The 16,227-nt window shown below is 48.7% G+C and overlaps 1 protein-coding gene across 1 annotated transcript; it reads left to right on the top strand.

The window, feature by feature from the left end:
- Window positions 1-881: 881 nt before the first annotated feature.
- TF (transferrin) lies at window positions 882-16,105 on the top strand. The gene is made up of 17 exons (XM_082057229.1): window positions 882-1,040; window positions 2,891-3,054; window positions 3,271-3,379; window positions 4,740-4,931; window positions 5,123-5,258; window positions 5,677-5,732; window positions 7,010-7,179; window positions 7,299-7,485; window positions 8,516-8,670; window positions 9,386-9,479; window positions 10,723-10,758; window positions 11,418-11,576; window positions 12,732-12,876; window positions 13,764-13,828; window positions 14,419-14,603; window positions 15,426-15,612; window positions 15,864-16,105. The coding sequence occupies exons 1-17, from the start codon at window positions 998-1,000 to the stop codon at window positions 15,899-15,901; spliced, it is 2,121 nt and encodes a 706-aa protein (XP_081913355.1). The 5' UTR covers window positions 882-997; the 3' UTR covers window positions 15,902-16,105.
- Window positions 16,106-16,227: the final 122 nt, after the last annotated feature.

Raw genomic sequence — 16,227 nt, 5'->3', positions numbered from 1 at the left:
ACAATTCCTTCCTCATGTCCAGCCCAAATCTCCCTCCTTTGCTTTAAAACCATCACCCCTTGTCCTGTCACTACAGACCCTGGCAAAAAGTCCCTCCCCAGCTTTTTACAAGTCCCCTTTTAAGTCCAGAAAGGCCACACTGAGGTCTCCCTGGAGCTTCTCTTCTGCAGCTGAACACCCCAACTCTCTCAGCCTGTCCTCCCAGCAGAGCTGTTCCAGCCTCGGGTCATTCCTGTGGCTCCTCTGGCCCCTCTGCAGCAGGTCCATGTGTGTCCTGTGCTGAGGACCCAGAGCTGGACGCAGCACCGGTCCTGGCTGCAGGGAGATAAACCAGGAGCGATGCAATGGGATGGCACTTATTGAGCTGCCTGCTGGCTGTCATCATCTTTCTTTGCCCATGCAAGGAGCTTGCCAGATCAAGTGTAAGGAACATTTTCTGCCTTTCAACCCCATTGCCGTTGCCAAGAGAGCATGAGGGAGTGGGCAGGCACACAGGGTGCTGCAAGCCACAGGGTGATGGGCACAACAGCAGCATTTACTGGCAAACATGCAAAATTCAGGGCTGGACCCAGCAGGGACTTTCTGAGATTAGGCTGAGACAAGGCAGGGGGTGGGTAGGACAAAGAAAATAGCCTCTCCTGTGGTGTTTCAACCCGCAGGGGAATTCAAATGTCACAACTTGGGAATTTTCCATCTGAAGTACCTTGTAAAATGAAAAGCACCTTGCCCTGCTCTGACTCCTGCCCACGGAGGAGTTCAGTGCCAAAGTGAAAGGCTCCTAAAAATGGGCTGATCCAGGCAGGGGGCCGACTTAGGAACTATTGAGAAACGAGGAAGGACAAATAGTGTTAGGTCATTGCTTCTGCAAACACAGCCAGGGCTTATTCCTCTATAAAAGGGAGAGAAAGCGGTTCCAGAGGCATCACAGACCTGGAGGGGACAGTCTGTGACCAAGGCTGCTGCACCCCCTCCTCGGCACCCACCTCCCCACTCAAGCATGAAACTCATACTCTCCACCGTGCTGTCCTTCGGGATAGTGGGTAAGTGTCTGCTGGAAGCAGTTTTGGGGGAAGAGTCCAAACCACCCAGGACCCCAGGCTTTCCCCCTAGACCGGGCTGGTTTAGAGCTGCACCCTGTGCCAGACCCAGGCAGCTGTTAAGGATGCAAAAGCCAAGAAGCTCCTGCCAGATGCTTGCTGTGGATTTCTGTCACTGAGGATGGTGTTCGGAGCACGAATTAACAGCATTTTTTCACTCGGGGCAGCCCGTGGAGGCTGGAGGGAGGTTTGCAGTTCCCGAGCTGCTGAGCACCCGGCTGGCAAGGAGGACGGATGCTCGGTACCCACTACCAGGGAGGGTCCCTGCTCCTGCTGCCATTGGGTGAAGGCAAAAATCACCCTCCCGCAAATTCCTGGAGAGGAGCTGGGGCTCAGCCACGGGGTGAGAAACTAGAACAAGACCTCGCTGCCAAGCCTGCATGCGTTGGGTTAGACCTGAAGGCAATGACAATAAAATAGAGCTTAAATAATGAAAGACTCTGCATGCTCTCCTCTCCCCTCCTGCATTGCTCCGTCCTGCTGCTGCGGCTGCACTTTGCTTGGTCTTCTGTGTATTTTATGCCTGAATTGTGCTTCTCCAGAGCTGGCTCTGCTTGAAAGGGTTATTTCTCTCCTCTCTCTCTGCTGATGGTTTTGGCAGGTAATGCACAGGTAGAGAGATTGCTGCTGTCTGTACGCGCCCTGGAAAGGAAAGAGGGTTCCCATTCTTGGAGGAGGCAGCGGGGCTCTTCTGATCCCCCACAAAGCGTGGTGGTGATTAATGTCCTGGGTGGGAAGTGCTCCCCGTGCCACCGGCATCTGGAAGTCCTCGAGCACCTTTGCTGAGCGCTAGCACACAAGGATGTCTTGTTAACAGCGAAGAGTCCCTTCTCCTCCCCTGCACGGAAGGAGCCAAGAGGTTGGCAGAGTTGCGGCTCAAAAATTGAGTATGAGAGAATATTTCAGAGGTGAAAGAGAAAGTGGAAACAGCACAAGTTAATCTGGAGATGTCTGGATGAGATGTGCCACTGAGGGTCTGGAGGGAGCGAGCTGTGCGTACAGTCCTGCCTGGAAGGGGCAGGGTTAAGGTGAATTGTGCAGCACAGGTGGAACTTTAACTGCAAGTTTCCAAAGTTTCTGGTGCTTAGATTGCAGAAGAAGACGTGAGTCTGTGTCCACTTGAGGTCTTTGTTTTGTTACAGTCGCCCAGAGCAGCCAGTCAGCTGCATTTTCTGGTTGGGGGACTCTGAGGAGAGAGGGCTGTGGAGGTGCTATGGCTTCTCTGTTACTGGGTGTAGTGGAGGAGATGACATGTAAAGAGACAGTTAAATAGATCAGATCATCCAGCTGCCAAGGAGTTCATGTGTGGCAATGTACTGGATATATTCTGGCCAGGTCAGAGCTGCTCTCCCTCGGTGGTTATTTGCAGAGACACTGCTTCAGCAGACTGCCTTTTCTCTCCATTTCTGCAAATTCTTGAGTTCAATTTCTACTGAAATGTCTGGATTTGTTCTCCTGCTCCTGTGGATGTTGCTGTGAGCTCAGGCTGCTTGAATCACGGTGCCGTGACATCCATTAGCCAGGGACAGGAATGATCCTCCCAAATGTTGGACTAGGTGACCTTTGAAAGCCCTTTCCTACCCAAACTATTGTATGATTCTCTGATTTCTGAAAGTCCACATGTCAGACAAGAAAGAAACAGCCTTTCTGCATGACTTACATGTGTAAGGGAGATCCATCCCCCGAGGCCAGGACTGCAGGGAACCAGAGACCGTGTATTCACAGAGATGTTTTTTCTCTCCACATGGTGCCTTTCTCTCTCTGAGACTATTTATTTCTGGTTCTTTCTACAGCTCTGTGTCTCGCTGCTCCCCAGAAGGCAAGCGTCAGATGGTGCACAATATCCTCAGCAGAAGAGAACAAATGCAATAGTCTACGGGAGCTCATGCAACAAGAGAGCGTTGCATTGAGTTGCCTGCAGAAATCAACGTACCTTGACTGCATAAAAGCCATTTCGGTGAGCGGGCAGCAAATATTAATATCTGTGCTGGGCACTGGGGATGTTTCAGCAGCTTGGGGAAGGTTGGGGTTTCCTTTGAGTCACGGGTTGGTACCTGTGATCCCCCTGTAGAGAAGGACTCATCCACAAGGATCCGGGAGAGACTCCAGAGAAGCGTTTTCCCTCATGCGTCCCCGCTCTTTGTTTATTGACTGAAATCTTTTTGTTGTTTAGAATAATGAAGCGGATGGTATTAGCTTGGACGGTGGTCAAGTATTTGAGGCTGGCCTTGCCCCCTACAAGCTGAAGCCCATTGCTGCTGAGGTCTACGAACAAAGCGGAGGTACATCTTCATGCAATATTTTTAATCCAAGTGGTGGTAACAAACTGGTAGTGCACAGGCCAGCCTTTCCAAGCAGAGCTGCCACATTATTTCTGTTGGGTGTCCGAGATGTTGCCCCTGGTTTCCAGATCCCAGAGGGAAAGGGGTGGGGGCAAGTTACACCAAAATGTGAATCATCACCCATGGCCATAGAGTCACTGCAATGGAAGGGGGAAGAGCCAGTGTCCCAATTCTGACGTTAGCTGCAATGAAAGCCACTGATCCCATGATGATGTGGTGGCCAAGGGAGGAGGGCGCTGGGAGCAGAAATCATGGTCATCCCAAAGTGTGGCATAAAAATCGTGCTGGTCCCAGATATCTGCTGCTTTCAGTGACCTTGGACTATGTCGGTAAAACACTGAACTAGATGGCACAGATAACCTGCGTATCTTCCTGTGCAATCATCAAAACAAAACAAAACAAAACAAAACAAAAAGATTTTTTTGTTATGCGGGCAACAGCAAAACAGCGTTGCCATTAGTGGTTGTGAGGGAACACCCAGTTGAGATTACTGAGGCATCAGATGCAGGCAATGCACAGAAAAAAGAAGAAAAGCATAGAAAGTGGTCTGAGGCAAAACCTGCTGAGAAGAGTTTGCTCTGTTGCTCCATCCCTGGCCACTTTCTGTATGGTGCTTCCTCTCCCTCATCTTCCTCTTGGGAGCTGAACAGATGATATTTCTCCTTTTTTGTCTTTCTTGCCTCATGTAATCCCACCACGTTCAAAGCTCCCGATCACTTCTGGCCTCTGCCCTGGAGTTCATCCTCTTTGTACACAACATTCAGGATCAAAGCAACACGGCAGAGCCATTCCCAACACAGTAGCTAAGAAAATACAGATATTAAATGGAAGGCTGTGGTCTCTACCACCCATAAAACTAAGTCACCTTATTCATTTGTAGCATCTGATGGACTAAGTATAGTTTTAAAGACTTAGTGTGGAATTTCATTCTTGCAAGGCTTACATGTGTGTTTCAGTAGGCAACGGCATTTGAGAAAAGACTTGCCAAAGAAGATTTGCCAAAAAGACTCGTTGAAGCATCCTTACAAAACCATGGGCACGTCTGACGTCTGTCCAGTGGCAAAGCACTTCGTGTGTAACAGTATTTTCAGTTCATTTGCCATTACAAGCTGTAATGCACAGCGTTGGTTTGATATTGGCAGTGTAGCTCTTCCCTAAGAAAACAGGAAAAACGTGGGTGTTCGAGCAAAGTTACTAATTATTTGGAGATGCGACACTTTATTCTCTGAAAGGAGGGGTTTGCCTGAATTTGAAATGTTCCTGCTTTTCCGTTGCTTTCCTGCTTTTTCCTGCTTTGTAGGCTCCACAATCAGCTACTATGCCGTGGCCCTTGTGAAGAAAGGAACAGACTTCACAATTGACAATCTGCAGGGCAAGACCTCCTGCCACACGGGCCTGGGCAGGTCTGCGGGCTGGAATGTCCCGATCGGGACCCTCATCCGCCGGGGAGACATCCAGTGGGACGGCACAGACTCGGGCTCCATCGAGCAAGGTGATGTGGGAAGTGGGGAGATCGATGGGCTGATGTTCACCCGCGGTTGGTGAAAAACACGTTGGCCGACCTTCTGCAGAGGTCCAGAGGTGCCTCGCAGAGCAGTTGCGTCACCGACATTTTTTGGGCATCCCCTCCCTTCCAAGTAAAAGCGAATTTTAGACCAACTGCTGCTTCTTTCTCATCCATAGCCGTGGCCAATTTTTTCTCTGCCAGCTGCGTGCCTGGTGCCACCACTGAACAAAAACTGTGCCGCCAGTGCAAGGGGGACGCCAAAACCAAATGCTCCCGCACGGGACCTTATTCTGGATATTCTGGAGCTTTTCAGTGAGTGAAAATATTTCCTTTGGGAAAGGAACATACACGAGGGGTTGTTACACCAGGGAGGGCTGTGTTGTAACCAAGGGGTCCTAAGGAGACTGAATTGATAGAACAACTGTGAGTGCTGGTAATTAAAGATCCAATTAGCACAATAGGCAGGCAGTTAATGGGAGATGAGAGAGGCAGCTGGGCTGTACAGTTTTACACAGAGTGAAGTCTACACAGCATTAGCATTGCGCTAAGTCCAGCTGGGATTTTTGAGCATCACTTCTCTGCCGTGGCATTTCCTTCCCTGCCAGTGTAGCTTTTTTTTGGGAAGACTATTGCTCCATGGCTGCAGTTTGTGCTGAAGCAGGAGACACATCTGGTTTATGGTTTTGTTTTGGTTTTATTTTAACATCTCCTCTGTTCTTCCCGCCTGCAGCTGTCTGAAAGACGGAAAAGGAGACATCGCTTTTGTGAAGCACACAACTGTCCAAGGTAGGCCCGCGAGATCTCCTTTGGTTCTCTCCTTTCCAGTCCGACCTCTCGTTTCCACTCCATCCTGCAATTAGTCTACACCATGCAGACTTTCCATCCTCTCCAGGTTTGCCCCAAACCTCTTCTCCTTTCATCTCCATAAACATGTTTTGCACACTGTGGGCTGACTCATCCCTGTTACTGAAAAACAGGATTGTGGTGGGGTCCACTTTTTTTTAGTTTTTATTTTTGGGTTCTTCTTCGAAGAAGGAAAACCTGCTTGATTTAAATTCAATGGTATTACCATTGATGCTATATCTCCGAGCCAGCTGTAACATTACCGCAGCAAAGGCAAAGAGAGAAATTGTGCAGGTAATTATGCTCACCCATCCCTCTGGGAGGGTTTCTGGAGGGAATTCAGCCCAGGAGTTCCCCAGCTCTGCATCTCTCAGGGATGGAAGATGCCCTGGCACACCCAGGACACGCAGGGAGCTCAGTGAAGGGCCACCAAGATGGCCATGGAGCAGGGACACTTGTCCTGTGAGGAGATGCTCAGCAGGGTGGGCTTCATCAGCCTGGGGAAGAGGTGGTTTTGGGGGCACCTCAGGGCAGCCTGCCTGTGCTTACAAGGAGCTTAGCAAGAATGTGCAGCCAAGATCTTTATGGAGGTGGACAGTGGAAAGACGAGAAACAGTAATCGTAAGCTGAAGCAAGAGAGGTCTGGACCAAATATTTTTTCCCTCTGAGGACAGTCAGATAGTGGAACAAGTCATCCAGGGTAGCTGTGCAACCTCCATCCTTGGAGGTTTTCAAGATTCACCAGGAACAACCTGACCTCAGGGACTTGGACCAGAGATCTTCAGAGGTCCCTTCCCACCTGAATTGTCCTGTGATCTCTGGCCTGGGCTCTGTTTTTAGCCGTGACACTGGCTGCCTACTGGCCTTCACAGACCATGTGCAGCTCTCACCTGTTCAACCCATTTGCATGGTAATTGTAAATCTATTTGTAAGTGCCTGGATGTCTCAGCACTACTGCCACATAAATATTCTTACTGTTGGGTTAGTTATGACAGAGGCAGCGATAATTTCTCTTTCACTGGCACATGTTTTCTGCATCGCCTTCATATGACCACAACAACCCTGTTGCCAGTGCAAAGCGGGTGTGTGCAACCTGTTTTCTGAAAAGAATTATCCCCTGAACTTCTTCATAAATAAATTAATTACAAAACTAACCCAGACTGTCTCTTTTATTGTCTGTTTTAATATTGATGTAACTCACGGTTCCTCCCTTCCTCCAGAAAATGCCCCAGAGGAGAAGGATGAGTACGAGCTGCTGTGTCTGGATGGCACCCGTCAGCCAGTGGACAACTACAAATCCTGTCACTGGGCCAGGGTGCCTGCTCATGCTGTGGTGGCTCGGGACGATAGCAAGGTTGATGACATCTGGACCTTCCTCTCAAAGGCACAGGTATCATCATCTCTCCTTCCCCTTCCTCCTTCTCTTCTGTTCTCTGGCTTTCCCTCTTCTCTCCCACTTTCCAAGAGCTTTGATACAACCATTTCCTGATTATGTTTCCCCCGTGACAGGAAAGATTTGGCGTGGGCACAAGCAGCAGCTTCCATCTCTTTGGGCCACCTGGCAAGAAGGAACCAGCCCTCAAAGACATGCTTTTCAAAGACTCTGCTATCGGGCTGAAGCGTATCCCGTCACTGATGGATTCCCAGCTCTACCTGGGCTTCGAGTACTACAGTGCCATCCAGAGCCTTCAGAAAGGTAGGCGGGACACGAAATACTGGTGTTGCGTCAGTGTGAGCTGCACCAAAGAGGTGGATCAGCAAATACATCTAGGGAAAGAACAGCAATTTTTCAAACACAGACACTATTCTCTGCAAAATATTTCCTGTAAAAGGCATTAGCTTTAAAAATCACACAGTCTTCACAGCCTTCACTTACATCAACAAAATGAATTAGTTGATTCCAAAGTCAAAATAACATCGTCACCAACAAAGGTGGAAAATGTACACACACTCCACCCCCCGTCCCTTCACCATGATTACAACCACAAAAATTGGCCATGGTTATTCAGCTAGCGGTAGGGACTGGGCATGGTCAAAACTGCTGATTAGAAAAGCCATTTGTGGGACTTAAGAGGAAAGAACACACTAGGACACCAGGTCCAGGATTGGCCACTTGAGGGAAACAGTGTCCTTTTTTTCCATCTGGACCCATCAAGCATTTACCAATGCCCAGCTGGCTTTCTGAGAGTCAAACGTTCCACAAATAACCTCCAAAATCCACTTAAAATGTATGATTGCTCAGAGATCTCTGTGGTAGGCTCAGCTGCTATGGCATTTATAGAAAGGAGTGCGTGAACTCATGTAGCACAAAAATGGATTGTTTAAACATCACTTCACAGAAACATAACTAGGTTGTATTTTTCCAGCTCAGTCTGGTCTTAGTCTCATGGTTTGTCTGGGCTGTGAGGTCTGGAGAAACACCAAATATATTATAGGCATCAATACCAAGTACTACTAACACATGGTGGTCTAGTGGTTGCGATATTTTAGCCAACATGAATCTGAGTGAACAGCTTGTCTCATGCAGAAAGTCTCCTTTCTGACCTGTAAGGTGTTTTTTTTGAGCATCCTTCAGCTTAAGAATCATCTCTTCTATTCACGCCAGCTTATTAAACATGAACATCTTACTTGGGGCAGCAGTGGGTTTGTGTGTACAGATGGTTTCATGACTCAGTTTTTTGGTGGCCTTGTTGTTCTCTGGGCTTATTTTTCCTCTGGTTTTCCAGACCAGCTGAGCTCCAACCACAGGGAAAAAAAGCTGCGGTGGTGCGCGGTGGGCAAGAACGAGAAGAGCAAGTGTGACCTCTGGAGCGTGGTGAGCAATGGGGAGGTGGAGTGCACCGTGGCGGACGACACCAAGAGCTGCATCGTGAAGATCATGGTATGGCTGGTGTCTTCCTCCTTTTCTTCTCCCTGTGAACCTTTCGGCATTTCTTCTCTCAGCCTGGGAATAGATTGGGCACGGAGCAGGGAAGATTTAGAAATAAAACACTGGGAGTTTTGTGAGAAAGACCAGTGGGCAGAAAACAACCTCATCACAGGGAAAAGGCTCGACTAGTTTTTCATCAATTAACATTTTTCAGAGAAAAAATTATTGAAGTTTCCTAAATAAAAAGCACTTTTCTGAAGTGAAGTAACTCTTTATTTGTAAAAGGAAGTCGAGATACAGGTTTTGAAAAGGGCAGAGTAAAACGGTTGCCTGTTTAGAAGAGGAGCGGTTCTGTAGCGCGGATGAGGAGGTGGCAGCTCAGAGAGCTGGGTCGGTACCACCAAGACAGCACAAAATGCAAATTTGGAAGGACGGGTGAGATAAGGAAATTTGTTTGACAGTGAAACAGGTGAGGAGAGACACATGCCAGAGCCTCCAAGTATCTGGGGAGGGACAATTTGAAAACTCCCTTTGCATCAGTGAGACATTGCCTGTCCATACACTAAGGAGTGGCTTTTAATGTCCCCTTGGCCCCAAGCCCTTCTCCCTTAACCAATTGCTTCATTTACAACCTGATTTCTGAAAAACGCTGCTCTGGGGACATACAACGTTGTTTCATCTCTGCTCTGGGACATACAGCATCATTGCTGCGCCCTTTTCATTGCAGAAAGGTGAAGCAGATGCGATCAGCTTGGATGGAGGTTTTGTCTACACGGCCGGAGTGTGCGGCTTGGTGCCGGTGATTGGAGAAAGCTATGACGGTAAGCACGGCCTGGGCTGTCCCTCCGGATTCAAAACACGGGACAAATGGCTGACACTGGAAGCTGTGCTGCCATCCAGAGACGTGGACAGGCTGGAGAGTTGGGTGGAGAGAAATTTAATGAAACAGAACAAGGGCAAGTGTAGAGTCTTGAATCTGGAAAGGAACAACCCCAGGTTCCAGTGTAAGTTGGGGCATGACCTGTTGGAGAGCAGTGTAGGGGAAAGGGAGCTGGGGGTCCTGGGGACAGCAGGGTGACCATGAGCCAGCACTGGGCCCTTGTGGCCAGGAAGCCAATGGTACCTGGGGTGGGTTAGAAGGGGGTGGTCAGTAGGTCAGAGAGGTTCTCCTGCCCCTCTGCTCTGCCCTGGGGAGACCACACCTGGAATCTTGTGTCCAGTTGTGGCCCCTCAGTTCCAGCAGGACAGGGAACTGCTGGAGAGAGTCCAGCGCAGCCACCAAGATGCTGAAGGGAGTGGAGCATCTCCTGTGTGAGGAAAGGCTGAGGGAGCTGGGGCTCTGGAGCTGGACAAGAGGAGACTGAGGGGGGACTCATTCCTGGGGATCAGTATGGAAAGGGGGAGTGTCAGGAGGATGGAGCCAGGCTCTTCTGGGTGACAACCAGTGACAGGACAAGGGGCAATGGGTGCAAACTGGAACACAAGAGGTTCCACTTGAATATGAGAAGAAACTTGTTTGGGGTGAGGGTGGCAGAGCCTGGCCCAGGCTGCCCAGGGGGGTTGTGGAGTCTCCTTCTCTGCAGACATTCCAACCCGCCTGGACACCTTCCTGTGTAACCTCATCTGGGTGTTCCTGCTCCATGGGGGGATTGCACTGGATGAGCTTTCCAGGGCCCTTCCAGCCCCTGACATTCTGGGATTCTGTGATTTATTCTGAAATACATAAAGCAGCCTCAGTGCTGCATCCTGCAGAAAACACGCTGTGCTTGGAGGCAGCTCTGCTCACATGGCTCTCCTCCCCACAGCAGTGGGACAGCCCCAGGACAGGGGGCATCGACAGTCAGGAAAACAGTGACCTCCAGCTCTTCTTCTTCATTTTAATCGTGATGTCCATGTCCTTTAGCACCAGTCTCAGTAAAATTAGTTGTTTAAACTCAGAGGAGCAGATGGAGGCTGAGCTTTGTTCTGCTGATGCACTAATTTCTCCAGAAATTAGTCAGCTTGATCCTTTTTTGGTTTTGCCATATCTTTTATGTAATATCTTCTTATTTTTCCCTCCCTCAGATGAGCGCGAATGCAGCAAAGCAGCCGGAGAACCAGGTAATTACTACCAACAGGGGGATAGAAAACAGTCCTGGTGCATATAAATATATATAAATATATATATATAAGAAATAGAAATAGAAATAGAAATTATAGATATAAAATATACATGCAGTCATGAATAGAGAATAAATGGCTGGTCTCCACACAAAATCCTCTGTGGCCAATGTAGATATTAAAAATTTGGGAGGCAAATTTAGTAGTTAGATGGAAAGTCTGGGTCTGCAAGCAGATATCAAGGCAAAGCATATGGTAGCAGCAGAGATTTGTGTTTAGTTGTTGCGGTCACACCATAATGGTGCCGGGGCTGCGAACAGGGAAAGAGGGTCTGGGCTGTAGCGCTAGGAAATTGTTCTTTATAGAAATGTGAAGCAGGAGAGGAGGGAAGGTTGTTGCCCTTGGCTAAATAAATCATCATGTGTGATGCTTCTTGCATACCCAAGTGTCAGAGTTTTGGGGAGAAATGTCAGGTATCATAATTTCCCAGGAGCACAGTGGGAGTAGATGCATCACACCTGTAAATTCTTCTGTTGTCGCTGGGTGGCAAGTAATTTATAAGTGTGAAGTATTTCTGCTGCGCTGTTCATAGGTGGCCTCTCCCAGTGAGATCCTCAGGTCAGTCCTTAATTCTTCCGTATTATTTTACCTTCTGAAAGCTTCCTACTTTGCCGTGGCTGTTGTGAAGAAAACTGACGGCGACATCACGTGGAACAATCTGCAGGGCAAGAGGTCGTGCCACACGGCTGTCGGGAGGACAGCCGGCTGGAACATCCCCATGGGCTTGATTCACAACAAGACGGGGAACTGCAATTTTGGTGAGTCCAGTCGTGTATCCATTTCCCCAAGCTTGCAAAAATATCTTCCCATTCTTCCTTTTTTCTTCTAAGTTTCATGTGCCTCCCAACTGGAGGTGGGAAATGGAGAAGACTCTGTTGTTTAAGGTTTTACTGAGCAAAGTTTTAGGTTGTTGGTGAGCGTTTTGGAGTAAGACATGGTGCATCAGCTACTTTGGGGGACTTTGGTTTCTTTTCACATCTCTCCCCTTCAACCCTGGGTTCCAGTGTAAGTTGGGGAACGAGCTGTTGGAGAGCAGTGTAGGGGAAAGGGAGCTGGGGGTCCTGGGGACAGCAGGGTGACCATGAGCCAGCACTGGCCCAGGCTGCCCAGGGAGGTTGTGGAGTCTCCTTCTCTGCAGACATTCCAACCCGCCTGGACACCTTCCTGTGTAACCTCATCTGGGTGTTCCTGCTCCATGGGGGGATTGCACTGGATGAGCTTTCCAGGGCCCTTCCAACCCCTGACATTCTGGGATTCTGGGATTTGCAGCAATCCAAAAGCTGTTGCCAGAAAGGGGAATGCAGGCTGCCGCAGGCATAGGGGCCCTGATGCTTCTGCAGGGTTTGGAGTGGGGGTAAAAGGTGCATTTGTGAATCTGGGAAGGGAAGGGAAGGGAAGGGAAGGGAAGGGAAGGGAAGGGAAGGGAAGGGAAGGGAAGGGAAGGGAAGGGAAGGGAAGGGAAGGGAAGGGAAGGGAAGGGAAGGGAAGGGAAGGGAAGGGAAGGGAAGACAGAGGCCGATCTTTGCTCACGAAACTTAACGGGACTGATCTGACCACCTGAGAATAAGGAGGTAAAAGTCTACATTGATTCTGCGAGTCAGAGATTGTTCAGAAAATCGACTTTCTATCGGTATTAGGGTCCAACAGAAATAATCTGGAAATATTATCAACCGAGGCAAATTAAGCATATAATTATTAAAAAGAAATCTCTAGTCACAAGAGAAGATACACATTAGCAAGTTTTACAAGCAGCCTCTCCATCCTCCTGCCTGTATTTCCCCCCGTCCCGCAGAGCTCTGCCATTGCTGCCAAACGCTTGGGCTGGCGCTGTGCGAGCTGGGAATGGTTTGCAGCACAAAAACATCCTTCTTTTCATGTTTGTTTGTTTGTTTTTCCCCTATTTCTGCCTTCAGATGAATACTTCAGTGAGGGCTGCGCTCCCGGGTCTCCTCCCAACTCCCGCCTGTGCCAGCTGTGCCAGGGCTCCGGGGGGCTCCCGCCGGAGAAATGCGTCGCCAGCAGCCACGAGAAATACTACGGATATACTGGAGCTCTCCGGTAGGTGGTGGCAACACTCTCAAGTACCCTGGGGCTAATCACAGAGTAGATAGGAAGTACAGCCTCATCTTGACGCTAATTTGCTTTTTCTCCACTGCTGAAGGTGTATATATATATGTAACTTAAACACATGCTATACATTTTTTCTTTATGCAGCCTCTTGCAAAACAATGCAAAATGTTCATGTTCTGTAAAATTAATATCCTGGTGTCTCCAGGCAAAACCGTAGGGACACAAGGGTTTGGTCAGACATCCCACAATGGCAGCAGTGCGAGGCTTTTAACGCAAATAAGGAGTGTTAAATGATGGGGACTCACAAAAAATGCTGGCACCAGACACCCCCTGTTAAAAATGCCACTTGCCTTAGTTGAAATGAGCCGTCCTTTAAAAAACTGAGAGACTGGAGATCAGGCCCAGTGCCATCTTCACCCACTCAGAGTCAGCTCAAGTCCAAGTAATTCAGATTTGATTTGATTTGCATGAATTTAAAGAGAGAATGAATCTTGTTTCATTTACCTCTAACAGCAGAGACCCCATGTCAGGGTTTGCGGTCCTTTTGGTGCAAGTTGGTGTTTTTACAAAGCTGTGAACATGTGCAGGCATTGCAGAAAGTAACACAAATTCTGAGCCCGGCCAAACAATGAAATGAATGGGCTGCTTATCCTGTGGGAAAGATACATGTTTTTTTTCCAGCATGTGTTAAAAGATTGTGTTTCAGACACCCTTAAAATGTTTCAGACACCCTTAAAATACTCATGGCAGGACTGCTAGACCTGGCTGGCCTTGGAGATTAATTTTACAAAATAAGATATAGATCAGAATCCAACCTGCGGGAAAGGGCCAGGGTTCAAGCACCCACATCACTTGCCTTTTTTTGCATTTTCCAGGTGTCTGGTTGAGCAGGGAGATGTGGCCTTTATTAAACATTCAATTGTCGAGGAGAATGTTGACGGTACGTGTTTATTCTGTTGCACGAGACTTGGCAGGGCTGCCTTTCCCTATCTGCATCATTTTTGTTCCCAGTGCAGAAGGCAATAGCAAACTTTAGCTGCTCGTCCTCTCAATCTCAACCCTTTTACAGGAGAAGCAAAATTCAAACATCAGCAGGTGCTGTCTGCCTGGGATGCCTCTTCCCAGGCATTTCTACAGAGAGGCTTCCCCACTAATTACTGTTTAATTTCAGCTGCACAATTATTTAGGTGGTCTCTTAACCCCAGCCGCCTGCCTCCACACCTTTGTGCAGCACCCTGGCTCCCTGCTTGCCCAAAAATTAAAGGTGCAGTTGACATTTCTGAAAGCAGAGGCTGAAGTTTTCCACTCATTTGTGAAAAAAAATGCAGGGAAGGAAATGTAACTAAATCTCCCAGTTTGACTCGTCCCGTTGATTGTTCCTGAGTTTTACTCACAGCTTCATTCATACCTGCCGAGTGTCCCAGCACCAGGGCACACACAGGCAGGACAAATGTCTCACATAGGTGTGGGGAGGCCGACGTTCTTCTGCTCCACGAGGGCTCTGAACCTCTAAACCAATTCTCTTTGAAGGCAAAAATAAAGAAGACTGGGCCAAAGATCTGAAGAGGGACCAGTTTGAGTTGCTGTGCACTGATGGGCGACGGGCGAATGTCATGGCTTACAGGGAGTGTCACCTGGCCAAAGTTCCTACCCATGCTGTGGTCACGCGTCCCGAGAAAGCAAAGAAAGTCCGCGAGCTGCTGGAGAGACAGGAGGTTGGTAGTGCTGGCAGCGGAAGGAACGTTCTGGGGTTGCTTCTATGTTGAGAGTAATGATGCTCGGAGTTTCACCGAGTTGGATCGTACTGGCTGCTGTTGTCACACTGCACTGGTGTGACACGAGATCCTCTGGCCCTGCCCTTGCACTTGGTCTCTAAAATGAAAAATTGTTTAAATTGTTTAATATTGGGCGCAATGCACAGTAACTTTACTTTCTGGAGAACTCTAGTGTAGTAGACCTTGGCGCCACTGCTGTTTTTTCTGACAACAGAAGCAAGACTCCATTGGGTCTTATGAATATAAATGATCAGGTGCCCATATTCAGAACTCCCCTCACTCAGTCACAAGCAGATTTATGTGACCCCACATCAATTGTTTGCACTTACTTCAAGAATTTCTCACAAAATAAGATAAAGCTATATTTTACTATGCCCTCCAGCCTCCAGCACACACACAGTCCCACAGCTACTGCTGTAAATGTGGCCAGGTTAAACCAGCCTGAAAATGTCAATATTTGCTCCACTGTCTGGTTTGCTGCCTTGGGAAGTCACCTTATTTTGCTTCCAGCTCATGGTTAAGGCACAGGACCTGTGGGCAGCATTTGCCGATCGGCTCTCCATGCAGTGACGTTAAATGGTCATGTCACCACTGAGAGCCTCCTCATCTAACCACACCATCAGAAGATTCAGTCCTAAATTTCTGGAGCTCAGCTGGGGGCTCTCCAGGATGATGGTGAAGAGCTAGGACCAAGATCTAGGCTTGTGCAAGCTGAATCTTGCCAGCTTTCTACTTTTTACACACTCTTTGCCTTTGTTTCAGAAATTGTTTGGGACAAAAGGAGTCGACACGGACAGGTTCAAGATGTTTGAGTCTGAAACCAAGGACCTTCTGTTTAAAGACTTGACCAAGTGTCTGGTCAAACTCCGCGAGGGAATCACGTACAAGGAGTTCCTCGGGGATCAATACTACGCTTCAGTCGCCAGCCTCAACACCTGCAATCCATCAGGTAACGGCAACAGCCCCACGACAAACCCCGTGAATTGCAGTTCTCAGCCTCGCAGGCATGGACAGTTTCTTCTGTAGCTGCCCATTTAATTTTTTAAACCAAAATGAGGGTAACTGTCAGGGCACAGTGCAATCTGTACTCAATACACATTTTTCCCTGACACCCTGAATATATTTCACATGCAACGATGTTGTTGGCACGGCGGGGTGGGATGAAAAGCAGGATCTGACCTTCTCCCCGTCCCTTTCCAGATCTCCTCCAGGTGTGCACCTTCCTGGAGGACAAGTAGCGAGATGGGAAGGACCCTTTGCTGGAAGGGGAGGAAACTTCAAGCCACGACTCCTCTCGCGCCCTCAGCACCCACCACCCGCCCGCCGAGGGGCCTCTGCCTCCCCTGCTTTCTCTGCCCTTCCTCATCGCTCTCAAAGCGGCTGCCGGAGACTTCACCCTTCTCTGCTGCCACCACAGCAAGAAATAAAATCTTAAATCTAAAGGGGTGTCCTGAGGTTTTTCCAAACGGTCCTTATTCCTGGGTATCTCTCACTGGAGGACAATGCCAGGTTTGGTGGTTGCATTTAAGGTTTTCCCACCCATTAGAGAAGTTTGTTTCAATGT

The sequence above is a fragment of the Streptopelia decaocto genome (genome assembly GCF_964273445.1).
Source record: "Streptopelia decaocto genome assembly, chromosome: 6".
In the NCBI taxonomy this organism is placed as follows: Eukaryota; Metazoa; Chordata; class Aves; order Columbiformes; family Columbidae; genus Streptopelia; species Streptopelia decaocto.
The sequence above is the reverse complement of the archived record's forward strand: the minus strand, read 5'-3'. Positions and strand labels throughout refer to the sequence as shown.

Bases quoted from the DNA above. Each gene is read 5' to 3' on its own strand.
- TF (XM_082057229.1), top strand. From the start codon at position 998: ATGAAACTCATACTCTCCACCGTGCTGTCCTTCGGGATAGTGG. The intron at 4,932-5,122 runs GTGATGTGGGAA...TCTCATCCATAG, and splicing joins CTCGGGCTCCATCGAGCAAG to CCGTGGCCAATTTTTTCTCT. The intron at 7,180-7,298 runs GTATCATCATCT...CCCCCGTGACAG, and splicing joins CCTTCCTCTCAAAGGCACAG to GAAAGATTTGGCGTGGGCAC.